Genomic DNA, 14,955 nt, shown 5'->3' on the forward strand with positions numbered 1-14,955 from the left:
GAGGAGAATGGGCAACCACTGGAGTTTTTTGACTAGTAGGGTAAATATGTCCTAAACGCTTCGGTAGAAACATTAATCCGGGCAGCAGAGTGAAATAGGGACTGGAGTGGGGAGAGACAGGAGGCTGGGAGGTCAGCAAGGAGGCTGATGCAGTCATCCAGGAGGGAGAGGATGAGTGATTGTATTAACATGGTAGTCGTTTGGATGGAAAAGGAGGATTTTAGTTATGCTATGAAGGTGTGACCAACAGGATTTAGTGATGGACTGCATATGTGGGTTGAACGAGAGAGGAGTCAAGAATAACTCCAAGGTTATGGGCTTGTGAGACGGGAAGGACGGTGGTGCCGTCTACAGTGAAGGGAAAGTCGCGGGACGACAGGGTTTGGATGGGAAGATAGGAGCTCTGTTTTGGACGTGTTAGGTTTGGGGGGACGGGAGGACATCAAAGTAGAGATGTTTTGAAGGCAGGAGGAGATGTGAGACTGGAGAGAGGGAGAGAGATCCGGGCTGGAGATGCAGATTTGGATACAAGCTTCCCCGAAGAATATATTATATGAAGGGACATTCCCGGAACCCTGAATCAATTCATCCAAGGTATCTATTCAGCATTTGGGAGAATCTAATATAAGAGAGTTGGGAGACACGACCCCAACCTGGTGACAGTCTAGATAGGCAGAGTGGGAGAAGGGGAGACATACTCACGCGATAATCGAGGAGCTTCCGAGCCGACCTAAAATACCTAATTGGAAATTGCTAAGAAAATGTTCAGCCGTCTTTTACTAGCGACCATTTGCTTCCCTTAAGGCGTCCCTAGAACACGAAGAGGGCAAGATCCTCCGCATCCAACTGGAGCTGAACCAGGTCAAGTCCGAGATCGACCGGAAGATAGCGGAGAAAGACGAGGAGATCGACCAGCTGAAGAGGAATCACCTCAGGGTGGTGGAGTCCATGCAGAGCACCCTGGACGCCGAGATCCGGAGCCGGAACGACGCCATCCGCCTCAAGAAGAAGATGGAGGGCGACCTCAACGAGATGGAGATCCAGCTGAACCACGCCAACCGCATGGCAGCCGAGGCCCTGAAGAACTACCGGAACACCCAGGGCATCCTCAAGGTGGGTCCCACGAAATCCGCTTGGCCGGGGTTCTGGGCCTCTCCGGGGCTTCTGATTCCGAGAGAATCCTGGTTTTTCCCTGCAGGACACGCAGCTGCACCTGGACGATGCCCTGCGCGGGCAGGAGGACCTGAAGGAGCAGCTGGCGATGGTGGAGCGCAGGGCCAACCTGATGCAGGCCGAGGTGGAGGAGCTCCGGGCGGCCCTGGAGCAGACCGAGAGGAGCCGGAAGATCGCCGAACAGGAGCTGCTGGACGCCAGCGAGCGCGTGCAGCTGCTGCACACTCAGGTACGAATCCTTTGCCACTCCTCTTCAATCTATCCGTCAGTGGTATTTACCGCGTGCGGAGAACTGGACTGATCGCCTGGGGGAGTCCAATATAACAGCCGACAGCCAATTAATCCTTCGGGGGTATTTATTGAGCACTGACAGTGTGCAGGGCATTGGACTAAACACTTAGGAGAGTCCAACGCTACAGAATCGGTAGACGCGATCCCTGCCCCCAGTAAGCTGACGATCTTGAGGGGGAGAGACTATCATGATACCATAACTTTCGTTCCGCTTTACGTACGCACGCTACTTGTAGGGGAATCTCCCGAGCAGTTAGTCCAGTGCTCTGCACAGGGTGAACTACTAGATAGCACCCGGGCCTGGGTATCGGAAGAACCTCGGCTCTAATCCCAGCTCCACCGCTGGTCAACTGTGGGCCCTTGGGCTAGTCATTTCGCTTCTCTGTGCCTCAGTCACCTCGTCTGTAAAAGGGGGTTAAGACGTGAACCCCATGTGGTGCAGGGACTGTGTCCAACATGATTAGCACGTATTTACCCCAGCATTTAGAACAGTGCCTGGCACGTATTAACATTTAACAAACACCCCCCAAAATACTTCATCCAGAGCGTACCGACCGCTAACCATTTCCTACGGCTCGTGACAAGCAGAGGTTGAAGGAATCGGGGCGGTTGAATCAAGCGACGGGGCTCAGTGGAAAGAACCCGGGCTTGGGAGTCAGAGGTCGTGGGTTCTAATCCCAGCTCCACCATGTTGGCTGTGTGACTTTAGGCAGGTCGCTTAACTTCTCTGGGCCTCAGTGACCGCATCTGTAAAATGGGGATGAAGACTCTGAGCCCCACGTGGGACAACCTGATGACCATATATCTCCCCCAGTGCTTAGAACAGTGCTTGGCACATAGTAAGCGCTTAACGAATGCCATTATTATTATTGTGATGATGGGGAGATTTGATTATTCTCTTCAGTTATGAGAAGCATTTTTAAAGGGGAGTGATCTGCACACAGTAAGGATTAAATAAATATCACCAATCGTGAGGAGATGGCCGACCACCTGCCATCCTGACCCACCCAAGATTAAATAAGATGATTAAAATTTCCATTAAAGGAGGTGAGAGTTGGGTTTTACCAATCGATGCTATTTACTGAGTGATCACTACGTGCAGAGCTCTGTACTAAGCGCTCGGGAGAGTTCAGAACGCCCTATTCGGAGGATGAAACACCCGGGAAGCAGTGTGACCGAATGGAAAGAGCCTGGGCCCGGGAGTCAGATGATCTGGGTTCCAATCCCGGCTCCGCCCACATCTGCTGGGTGACCTCGGGCAGGTCACCTCACTTCTCTGTGTCTCACCTCATCTGTAAAATGGGGATTCAAAACGTGTTTGCTCTCCTACTGAGACTGGGAGCCCAGTGTAGGACCTGATCATCTTGTATCTACCCCAGTGCTCAGTAGAGTGCTCGACACATACGACGCGCTTAACAAATACCACCGGAAGGGTGGGCTTTCTCCACCGTCCAATAATATCCCCAAATCCCCTCCAGCTATCACAGACCTTTAAGATGACAGGGTCAGCTTTTCAGTTTTAAATCTTTTCGACAGAACACCAGCCTGATCAACACCAAGAAGAAGCTGGAAACGGACATCTCCCAGATCCAGGGCGAGATGGAGGATATGGTCCAGGAGGCTCGCAACGCCGAAGAGAAGGCCAAGAAGGCCATCACTGACGTAAGCCAAGGGGCATCCCTCCCTCCGGGGGCGATTCCCTGGCCCCTCCGGGGTCCCCGAGCCTTTGGGTCTGTCCGTCCTTAGGCCGCCATGATGGCCGAGGAGCTGAAGAAGGAGCAGGACACCAGCGCCCACCTGGAGCGGATGAAGAAGAACATGGAGCAGACGGTGAAGGACCTGCAGCATCGCCTGGACGAGGCCGAGCAGCTGGCCCTCAAGGGGGGCAAGAAGCAGATCCAGAAGCTGGAGGCCAGGGTGGGTATTCCACATTAAAATGCATTTTTCCAATGAGTTCTTTTTTTTTGGAACCCGCTGATTTCAATGTTTTGGTGACCCCCGTGGCGTTGCAGGTGCGTGAACTTGAAACGGAAGTTGAAAATGAACAGAAGCGCAACGTAGAGACGGTGAAGGGTCTGCGTAAACACGAGAGGAGAGTCAAGGAGCTCACCTACCAGGTACAAAGGAGGGAAGCAGCACGGCGAAGTGGGTAGAGCCCGGGCCTGGGAGCCAGAAGGACCTTGGTTCTAATCCTGACTCCGCCACTTGTCGGCTGCGTGCCCTTGGGCCGGTCACTTTGCTTCTCTGGGCCTCAGTTTCCTCAGCTACAAAATGGGGATTCAATACCTGTTCCCCCTCCTCCTTAAGACTGTGAGCTCCACGTGGGACAGGGACCGTGTCCGACCCGATTAACTTCTATCTACCCCAGTGCTTAGAACAGTGCTTGACACACACCATAATTATTTATCATTACTTGGGTTTTGAGCCCCATTTGGGACAGGGATTGTGTCCAATCTGATTAACTTGTATCTACCCCAGTGCTTAGAACAGTGCTTGACACATACCATAATTATTTATCGTTACTTGGGCTTTGAGCTCCATTTGGGACAGGGATTGTGTCCAATCTGATTTTAACTTATATCCGCCCCAGTGCTTTAGAACAGTGCTTGACACGTAGAAAGAGTTTAACAAATACCATAATTATTATTAATCAATCCATTAGTTATTTATAAAAAGGCACTGTACTAAGCATTTAAGAGAGTCCAATACGAAAGGAATTAGCTCTTAAAGAGGGGACGGTCTACAATCAAGGCTCCTCCAGACTGTCAGCTCGTTGTGGGCAGAGACTGTGTCCGTTATACTGCTCTACCGACTGTCCCAAGCACTTAGTACAGCGCTCTACCCACAGTAAGCGCTCAATAAATACCATCAATCGATCGATCAAGCCTCCTCCCTACACCAAAATGAAGCCCCCTGCTAGTCAGCTCGGCCTGTCCCCTTGTCTTCTTTCATTAATGCGATTTTTCGATCTGCCAACGCTTCCAGACGGAGGAAGACCGCAAGAACGTCCTCAGGCTCCAGGACCTGGTGGACAAACTGCAGGCCAAAGTGAAAGCCTACAAGCGGCAAGCGGAGGAGGCTGTGAGTACTTCCCTGACCGGAAGGGAAAATTACCCATTTTAGAAGTTCAGATAAAGGAATGAACCCAGCCCTCATCAAACCATCAGTCAATCCATCGTCCGCAATGCCGAGTGCTCACTACGTGCCGAGTACTAAGCACTTGCGAGAGTACAGTATACGAGCTTGGGAGTCAGAAGGACCTGGGTTCTAATCCCGGCTCCATTTGTCATCTGTAAAATGGGGATTACGACTGTGAGTCGCGTGTGGGATGGAACTGCATCCAACCCAATGACCTCGTATCTACCCCGGCGCTTAGAAGAGTGTCGGGCAACTAGTGAGCCTTTAAAAATACCATAATAAATAAGCATTATTATTGGTATTATTCCTGGGCACGGTACTGAGTGCTGGGAAAAGAACAGAGCATTGGGAATTGAACATGGTCCCTGTCTCTCGGGGTGGGGGATGTTCACCAGCTAAAAATAAAAAGGAGGAAAGGAGAGTGGCGACAGACATATGAGGAGAGATGGAAGGAAACACTAAGATGATAAAGAAAAAAAGATCCAACAGGGTTCCGTGAGCTCCTTTTGGGCAGGATTTATGGCAGTTCAGTCTACTGTAGTTCCATTGGATTCTCCCACTAGAGCACTCTCTCAAGCGCTTAGTACAGAGCTCCCCACATAGTAAGCTGCCACTTGTCAGCTGTGTGACTGTGGGCAAGTCACTTAACTTCTCTGTGCCTCAGTGACCTCATCTGTAAAATGGGGATGAAGACTGTGAGCCCCACGTGGGACAACCTGATTCCCCTGTGTCTACCCCAGCGCTTAGAACAGTGTTTTGCACATAATAAGCATTTAACAAATACCAACATTATTATTATTATTAAGCACTCAATAAATACGATCGACTGACTTATTCCTCTGCTACTTCTGCTGATGCTAACGCTATTATCTATCCACCCCGGCGCTTAGTCTGTAGAATGGAGATGAAGACTGTGAGCCCCACGTGGGACAACCTGATGACCCTGTATCTCCCCCAGCGCTTAGAACAGTGCTTGGCACCTAGAAAGCGCTTCACAAATAGAACATCGTCATTATTAGGAGTAATAGTACAGTGCCCGGCATAAAGTAAGCCCTGAACAAACACCATCCTTTCTAGAGAAGCAGCGTGGCTCAGTGGAAAGAGGCCGGGCTTGGGAATCAGAGGTCATGGGTTCTAATCCCAGCTCCGTCGCTCGTCAGCCGTGTGGCGATGGGCAAGTCGCTTGACTTCTCTGGGCCTCAGTTGCCGCATCTGGAAAATGGGGATGAAGACTGTGAGCCCCACGTGGGACAACCTGATCACCTTGTAGCCCCCCCTCGGCGCTTAGAACAGTGCTTGGCACCTAGTAAGCGCTTAAATACCACCATCATCATCATTATTATTATTAATACTATTACTAGGGGAACCGGCAAACTTATGAGGCTCCGGAGCAGGCAGTAGTATCTTTCACCTTCACCCAAGATATCCTCCCACCTAGAAGAGGGAGATTCGAAAACACGGCCCCTCGGTTCTCACGATTCCTCTTCCGCCCCCAGGAGGAACAGTCCAACGTGAACCTCTCCAAATTCCGCAAGATCCAGCACGAGCTGGAGGAGGCGGAGGAGCGGGCGGACATCGCCGAGTCCCAGGTCAACAAGCTGCGGGTCAAGAGCCGGGAGGTGCACACCAAGATCGTCAGCGAAGAATGAGCCCCCGTCCCGCAGCCGGACGGCACCGGGAGGGAGGGAGGAAGACACAGAACGTGCACTTCCTCCTCGCTCTGCCTGTCTTTACTGTTTGTTCTCTCCTTTATTTCCAAGAAATAAAGATTGGAGAGAATTGTGCAAATGTATCGTAGCCTCCTTGCTGACCTCCCTGCCTCCGGTCTCTCCCCACTCCTATCCGTACTTCACTCTGCTGCCCGGATCACTTTCCTCCAAAACACATTCAGTCCATTGTTTCCCTGCTCCTCAAGACGCTCCGGTAGTTGCTCATCCACCTCCGCATCAAACCGAAAACGGTCACCGACGGCTTTGAAGGGTCCATCCCCTCGCCCCCTCCGACCTCACCTGGTCGCTCTCCTACTCCAGCCTGGCCCGCACACTCCGCCCCGCTAATGCCAACTTCTCTGTCCCTCCATCTCGTCCGTCTCGCCGTCGACCTCTTGCCCGCGTCCCGCTTCTGGCCTGGAACGCCCTCCCTCTTTATATCCGACAGTCAACCACTCTCCCCTCCTTCGGATCCTTTTCGAAGGCCCATCTCCTCCGGGAGGCCTTCCCCGATTTAGCCCTCATTTCCTCTTCTCCTACTCCCTTCCGCACCGCCCTTTCACTTGGCTCGGTTCCGTCTACTCACTGTCCCTCGGCCCCACGTCACTTAGGTCCGTATCCCTAATTTATTTCTTTATATTAATGCCTGTCACCACCCCCACAGTGTAAACTCATTGTGGACAGGAACTGTGTCCACCAACTCTGCTATATCGTAGATATGGTACTTAGTACAGTGCTCAGCACACAGTCAGCGTTCAATAAGCAGCGTGGCTCAGTGGGAAGGGTCCCGGCTTGGGCGTCGGAGGACGTGGGTTCTAATCCCGGCTCCGCCGCTTGTCTGCTGTGTGGCCTATTAACTTCCCTAGGTCTATTCTGTTGCCGACTTGTTCATTCCAAGCGCTTAGTACAGTGCTCTGCACATAGTAGGTGCTCAATAAATACTATTGACTGAATTAATAATAATAATAATGTTGGTATCTGTTAAGCGCTTACTACGTGCAGAGCGTTGTTCTAAGCGCTGGGGGAGATAAAGGGTCATCAGGTTGTCCCACAGGAGGCTCACAGTCTTCATCCCCATTTTACAGATGAGGGAACTGAGGCACAGAGAAGTGAAGTGACTTGCCCACAGTCACACAGCTGCCAAGTGGCGGATCGGTGATTCGAACCCATAACCTCTGGCTCCCAAGCGGCCGTGCTCTTTCCACTGAGCCACTTGCTATTACCTCATTGGAAAATGGGGATTAAGACTGTGAGCTACAAGTGGGACAACCTAATACCTTATATCTACCCCAGTGCATAGAACAGTGCTTGGCACATAGTAAGTGCTTAATAATTACCATAATTATTTATTTTATTTATTTCAAAAATGATTGATCAATGGCCCAAAGCTTGTCCAAACTGACAGATTTTAGAGACTTCTCAGGTCACTGGATTACTACCGTTACCTTCCGAAAATGGCAGGAAAACACATTCCCTTTTGCCCGGGCTAAGTCGACAATCAATTTTTCATCCCCGTCTTCCCGTTTCCCTTCCTCACGCTGTTTTCCTGCTAACGGAAACCCTGCTCCTTCCCTCCTCCACCTCCCCCTCCTCATCATAATCATAATGATGTTTGTTAAGTGCCTAATATGTGACCGGCACTGTACTAACCGCCGGGTGGACCCGAGCAAATCGAGTTGGACACAGTCCCACAGTCTCAATTCCCATTCGAGGTAACTGAGGCACAGAGAAGTGAAGTGACTTGTCCCAGGTCGCACAGCAGGTAAGTAGCAGAGCCAGGATAACAACAAGACCTTCTGGTGCCCGGGTCCACGTTCTATCCGACATCGGGCAATTATTCTCAATCATTCTTAAAAATTTACTCTTAATTTAACAATTATTTCCAATTATTATCCTTCTGTTGCTTTCCAAATCCTTGGGCTATGACGCCTAAAACTTGCCCAGTCCCTTAAAAAGGACATAGAATTGCAAAGACAAATATCCAGGATTTTTCTTTTACATATGCATATGACGGAGTGAAACACATTCCTCCCCTTTCAGACTATAAACCCGGTGTGGGCAGGGATTGTCTTTCTTTATTGCTGAATTGTATTTTCCGAGCACCGAGTACAGTGTTCTGCACACAGTAAGTGCTCAATAAATACAACTGAATGAATTCATCCGCTTCTAGCCTCATCATCCAGGCTACAGCAGTGATAACGTGCAGGGCCAAGCACTGTTCTAAGCACTGGGGTAGATACCAGGTAACCAGGTTGTCCCACACAGGGCTCCCAGTCTTCATCCCCATTTTCCAGATGAGGTCACTGAGGCCCAGAGAAGTTAAGTGACTTGCCCAAGGTCACACAGCGGATCAGTTACCTCAGCTGTAAAATGGGGATTAAGACTGTGAGCCCCACGTGGGACAACCCGATTCCCCTGTGTCTACCGCAGCGCTTAGAACAGTGCTCTGCACATAGTAAGCGCTTAACAAATACCAACATTATTATAAATGGCAGAGTTGGGATTGGAATCCGTGACCTCTGACTCCCAAACCCGGGCTCTTTCCACTGAGCCGCGCTGGATACAAGCAAATGGGGTTAGACACAGTCCCTGTCCCCCATGGGGCTCACAGTCTCAGTCCCCATTTTCCAGATGAGGTAACTGAGGGCCCCGAGCGGGGAAATGACTCGCCCAAAGCCACACAGCAGGCAAGTGGTGGAGGCAGAATTAGAACCCATTGCCTTCTGACTCCCAGGCCGTGCTGCGTCTCCACTGGTGGGTTGGTATCCGGGCACCTCGAGTGGGAGCTCGGAGAGATGTCGGGTGTCCGGGAGTGAGGTCAAATGTGGCGCCAACATCCTTCCCCCACAATCTGGACAGTGGACTGCAGGGTCGTGGGCGTGAGGTTCGATCCCGGACCCTCATAATAATAATAAGAATAGGAATAATAATGAGATTTGTTAAGCGATTACTATGTGCCAAGCACTGGGGTAGAGACAAGATCGTCAGATTGGCCCACGTGCGGCTCGCGGTCTCCATCCCCGTTTTCCAGATGAGGTCACTGAGGCCCAGAGAAGCAGCGTGGCTCAGTGGAAAGAGCCCGGGCTTGGGAGTCAGAGGTCATGGGTACGAATCCCGGCTCCACCACTCGTCAGCTGCGTGACTGGGGGCGAGTCGCTTCACTTCTCTCGGCCTCATTTACCTCATCCGCAAAATGGGGGTGAAGACTGGGAGCCCCACGTGGGAAGACCTGATTACCCTGTATCTCCCCCAGCGCTTAGAACAGTGGCCTGCACTTAGTAAGCGCTTAACAACCACCACCATTCATTCATTCACACAGTCGAAAGTCACACAGCTGACAAGTGGCAGAGCGGGGATTAGAACCCATGACCGCTGACTCTCCGGCCCGGGCTCTTGCCACCAAGCCATGCTGCCTCTCATCTCTGCCCCCCGGCCCGGGCAGGTTTGCGGGAACCAGCGTGGCCTGGCGGGTAGAGCCCGGGCCTGGGAGTCCGCAGGACCTGGTTCCCGTCCCGGCTCCGCCACTCGTCTGCCGCGTGACCTTGAGCCAGTCACTTCACTACCCTGGGCCTCAGTCACCCCGTCTCTAAAATCGGGATGAAGACCGCGACCCCCACGTGGGCCAGGGGCTGTGTCCCGCCTGGCCCAAGCTTCCAGGTCAGAGGGGGGAGACGGACATTGATATAAATAAATAAGGGGTCGCTTCGCTGGTTCCTTGCGAGGGTCCGGCTCCCAGAGGGACGAACGGGAGGAAAATTTTCTTTCCTCTGTCCCCCTTTGGTGGATCGCTGCCAGTCCCTCCTCGACGCCCGGGGGAGCGTCGGGCAGGACCAGGCCGCGCTGGCGAGGGGCCCGGCCTGCCACGCTGCCTCACTGACCCCTCGAAGCCAACGTGGGCCCGGACCACCGCCCCTCCCATCTGGCCCCCCGGGACGGCCCTCCGGACTTGTTAGAAAGCAATCCCAGGGAGGCCGTCTGTCCCCCGCGCTTTTATTTTTAGGAAGGTAAGTCCGCATACTCGAAATGGCACGAAATCCTGCTAATTATATCCAAACCCCCCCCCGCCTAATGTCAAGGGGAATTATGCTGAGGGGCGGAATCGCTTTTTGACCTGACAAAGGGGAAGTGACCACCCGGGGGGGGGGGGGGGCGTAACGGGGGGTATATAAATGCCACCGAGGACCCGGGGGGCCTCATCTCTCCATCGAAATCCAAGAGGTAAGTGGCGGGTGACTCGGGTTGGGAGGGACGAGAGCGGGAGAGGATAAAAATGTTGGTATTTGTTAAGCGCTTACTACGGGCAGAGCACTGTTCTAAGCGCAGGGGTAGATACAGGGTCATCAGGTTGTCCCACGTGGGGCTGACGGTCTTAGTCCCCATTTTACAGATGAGGTCACTGAGGCACGGAGAAGTGAAGTGACTCGCCCACGGTCACACAGCCGACAAGTGGCGGAGCAGGGATTCGAACCCATGATCTCGGACTCCCAAGTCCAGGCTCTTTCCGCTGAGCCACGCTGCTTCTCTTTATCATCTTTAGCGGGGAAGACAGACTTCCCCTAGCCCAGCCCGGTCTCCCCATCTCACCTCGTGGCTTCTCCCAGGGCAGTCGGTCAGTCGAGCGTATTTATTGAGCGCTCACTGCGTGCAGAGCACCGCACCCGAGAAGCAGCGGGGCCTAGTGGCCAGAGCCCGGGCTTGGGAGTCAGAGGACGTGGGTTCTAATCCCGGTTCCGCCCCCTGTCTGCTGTGTGACCTTGGACAAGTCACTTCGCGTCTCTGTGCCTCAGTTACCTCATCTGTAAAAATGGGGATTTAAAAAAAATTAGTGAGCTCCACGTGAGACAATCTGTTTACCCTGTACCTACGCCACCACTTAGTGCTCGGCACATAGTAAGAGCTTAACAAATCCCATAATTATTATTATTATTACTCTCCGTACCTCAGTTACCGCATCTGTAAAGTGAGGATTAAGACTGTGAGACTGTGAGGTCCACATAATAAGGTTGGTACTTGTTAAGCGCTTACTATGTGCGGAGCACTGTTCTAAGCGCTGGGGTGGACACAGGGGAATCAGATTGTCCCACGTGGGGCTCACAGTCTTAATCCCCATTTTACAGATGAGGTAACGGAGGCATAGAGAAGTGACTCGTCCAAGGTCACACAGCTGACAGGTGGCAGAGCCGGGATTAGAACCCACGTCCTCTGACTCCAAAGCCCGTGCTCTTTCCCCCGAGCCACGCTGCTTCTCCTGGGACAACCTGATCACCTTGTATCTACCCCAGCGCTTAGAACAGTGCTCGGCACAGAGCGAGCGCTTAACAAATGCCATAATTATCACTACGCGCTTGGGAGCGTCCAAAAGAACAGTAAGCAGACACATCCCCTGCCCGCAACGGGCTCGCAGTCTAGAGGAGGAGCCGCGCAACCCGAAGGCAGCCGAGATGGTCACACTGGACTCTCCCAAGCGCTCAGTACAGTGTGATGCAGAAAGTGAGCGCTCAATAAATAAGCTCCAGGGAATGAACGCACAAATGCCGGGGCGCAAGGAAGGTCTTTACATCCCGGTAACGGGGGCCTGGCCCTCTCGCCTCTCAGCACTGACCCCTTCGAAGGCACCTCCTCTTCCTCCGGCACCGTGAGAGGTAAGATCCTCCTTCCGCGTCTAGTTGGGGAGGGATTTGATTTTTTAATTCGTTTCTCGTCACGCCAATCCCCGTCGTTTCCAACAGACCCTTCGCCGGAGGGTTCTGGGCTTTAAAGATGATGGTATCTATTAAGCGTTTTCCGTATCGGGGAGTCGGTCGTATTTATCGAGCACTTACTGTACCGGGGAATAACAGACACATTCCCGGCCCACGGTGAATTTAGAGTCTAGAGGGGGAGTGTGTGCAAAACTCTGTGTTAAACGCTGGGGTGGACTGGTGACAGTCCGATTAGACGCGGCTCTTAGCCCCGACGGCGCTCACGGAGAGGAAGAGAGTTGACGTCCGTCTCCCCCTCGACACTGTCAGCCCGTTGCGGGCAGGGAACGTGTCTGTTTATCGTCAAGCGCTTAGTAGAGAAGCAGCGTGACTCAGTGGCAAAAGCCCGGGCCTGGGCGTCAGAGGACGTGGGTTCTAATCCCGGCTCCGCCACCTCTCCGCTGTGCGACCTTGAGCGAGTCACTTCCCTTCTCTGGGCCTCAGTGACCTCATCGGGAAAATGGGGATTAAAAGCGTGAGCCCCAGGTGGGACAGCCTGATGACCTCGTATCTACCCCGCCGGCCATTAGAACAGTGCTCAAATACTATTTGAGAAGCGGCGTGGCTCCGTGGAAAAAGCCCCGGGCTTGAGAGTCACAAGTCATGGGTTCAAATCCCCGCTCTGCCACTTGTCGGCTGTGTGACTGTGGGCGAGTCACTTCACTTCTCTGTGCCTCAGTCACCTCATCTGTAAAATGGGGATTAACCGTGAGCCTCGCGTGGGACCACCTGATGACCCTCTATCTCCCCCAGCGCTTAGAACAGTGCTCGGCACATAGTAAGCGCTTAACAAATACCAACATTATTATTATCATTATTACTCGCCCAAGCGCCCCGTTCAGGGCTCCGCACTGTACTAAGCATTTGGGCGAGTACAACAGAATGCTAATAAATCCCCCGGACCCGTTGATTGACTGATTAACATGCCCCAAGTTGAAACCAAGTGTAACCGGGGAGCGGCGGGTGGAAACAATCTGAGAAGGGCCGAAAACACCACCGGCCTTTTTAGGAGGGGATGGACTTCGGCGTGGTCGTGTTTGCGGTCAGGAAAAGGTGATCCCATTTCAGTGTCTCTGCTGCGGGGCCTCGAGGGGCCCGAGGGGAGATGGAAAACGACACCAGCGACGTGATGTTGGCATGACTAAGGTCCCACCCCCTCCGAGCGTGGCTTAGGCGAAAGAGCGCGGGCTTGGGAGTCGGAGATCATGAGTTCTACTCCCCGCCACTTGTCGGCTGTGGGACTTTGGGCAAGTCACTTGAGTTCTCCGCGCCTCAGTGACCTCATCTTGAAAATGGGGATTAAGACCGGGAGCCCCCCGTGGGACAACCTGATGACCTTGTATCTGCCCCAGCGCTTAGAACAGCGCTTGGCCCATAGAAAGCGCTTAACAAATACCATCATCATCATCCAAGAGGCCTTCCCCGACTAAGCCCTCTTTCCCCGGCTCGCTCTCCCTTCCGCGTCACCTCTGCCCTTCGATCTGCATCCTTCGGGCATATGATATTCACCCCAGCCCCGCAGCACTTACGTACATCTCTTTAAATTATACAGGTTAAATTTCTTATCGATTCATATTCACGTCTGTCACACGCCGCTAGACTGTAAGCTCGCTGTGGGCAGGGACCCACAGCCCGTTCAATCCGTCAATCGTATTTTTGGAGAAGCAGTGCGGCTTAGTGGATAGAGCACAGGCCTGGGAGTCGGAAGGACCGGGGTTCTAATCCCGGCTCCGCCGCGAGGTTGCTGCATGACCTTGGGCAAGTCACTTTTCTCTGCGCCTCAGTTGCCTCATCCGTAAAACGGGGATAAGAGCGTGAGCCCCGTGTGGGACGGGGACCGTGTCCAACCTGGTTAACTTGGATCTACCCCAGTGCTTAAAACAGTTCCTGGCATATAGTGCTTAACAAATACCGTAATTATTATCATTATTAATAATCATAATTGAGTGCTTACTACGCGCAGAGCACTTTACTAAGCGCTTGGGAGAGTCCAATTCAACAATGAAGACTGTATTGCGCTCTCCCAAGCGCTTAGTAAGGTTCTCTACACCCAGGAAACGCTCATATGCAGGGTCAGGGCCGCTCCAAACCGGGGTCCCAAGTGCTCGGAACGAAGACGAAGCCGGCGAGGGAGCCCCTGTGGCTATCATTTTCCGCTCCTCCCTCCCCCTGACCCATTCTCTCCCCGCCGTCCCCCCAGAGCCCCCGCCGCAGCCATGAGCTCGGACCAGGAAATGGCCGTCTTCGGGGAGGCCGCCCCCTTCCTCCGCAAGTCGGAGAAGGAGCGGATCGAGGCCCAGAACAAGCCCTTCGACGCCAAGACGTCCGTCTTTTCCGTGGAGCCCAAGGAATCCTACGTGAAGAGCGTCGTCCAGAGCCGCGAGGGCGGGAAGGTCACGGTCAAGACCGAAGCGGGGGCGGTGAGTAGGACCGAAAGGGGGTCCCCGGCTCCGCCGCTTGGCTGCCGTGTGACCCGGGGGAGGTCGCTTCGCTTCTCCGGGCCTCGGTCGCCTCGTAGGTAAAATGGGGATTATGTCCAACCTGATTAACTTTTATCTACCTCAGCGCGTGGCACATAGTCAGCGTTCACAAATGCCATTGAAATAAAAAAAAAAAAAAAAGCACGAACACTGCTGGGCCTGACACGGGTCTGTTCGATCAGTTAATCGATGGTATTTAATGAGCGCTTACTGTGTACGGGTTGCTGTACTAAGCACTCGGGAGAGTTCAGTACAGCGGAGTTGGTAGACGTGTTCCTTGCCCACGTCAGGCTGACAGGCATTCATTCATCTATTCAGTCATATTTACTGCGCGCTTACCGTGCGCACAGCGCTGGACTAACCTCTCGGGAGAGTCCAAAACAGTAAACAGACACATTCCCTGCCCACAACGAGCTGAAAGTC

General features: G+C 53.0%; 2 protein-coding genes across 2 annotated transcripts in view; both read left to right on the forward strand.

The window, feature by feature from the left end:
• Positions 1 to 6,341, forward strand: part of LOC100086010 (myosin-4) — a 43,395-nt gene extending 37,054 nt beyond the window's left edge. Inside the window, exons 32-38 of the mRNA XM_029048793.2 lie at positions 805 to 1,113; positions 1,199 to 1,402; positions 3,001 to 3,126; positions 3,211 to 3,381; positions 3,477 to 3,581; positions 4,450 to 4,545; positions 6,099 to 6,341. Coding sequence (XP_028904626.1) covers positions 805 to 1,113; positions 1,199 to 1,402; positions 3,001 to 3,126; positions 3,211 to 3,381; positions 3,477 to 3,581; positions 4,450 to 4,545; positions 6,099 to 6,251 — 1,164 coding nt within the window. The 3' untranslated portion in view covers positions 6,252 to 6,341. The remainder of the gene's footprint in view (positions 1 to 804; positions 1,114 to 1,198; positions 1,403 to 3,000; positions 3,127 to 3,210; positions 3,382 to 3,476; positions 3,582 to 4,449; positions 4,546 to 6,098) is intronic.
• A 7,927-nt stretch (positions 6,342 to 14,268) lies between these two features.
• Positions 14,269 to 14,955, forward strand: part of LOC100083622 (myosin-2-like) — a 28,188-nt gene continuing 27,501 nt past the window's right edge. Inside the window, exon 1 of the mRNA XM_029049552.1 lies at positions 14,269 to 14,472. Within this exon, the coding sequence (XP_028905385.1) occupies positions 14,269 to 14,472 (204 nt within the window). The remainder of the gene's footprint in view (positions 14,473 to 14,955) is intronic.

This window comes from Ornithorhynchus anatinus, chromosome 21 (genome assembly GCF_004115215.2).
Source record: "Ornithorhynchus anatinus isolate Pmale09 chromosome 21, mOrnAna1.pri.v4, whole genome shotgun sequence".
NCBI lineage: Eukaryota > Metazoa > Chordata > Mammalia > Monotremata > Ornithorhynchidae > Ornithorhynchus > Ornithorhynchus anatinus.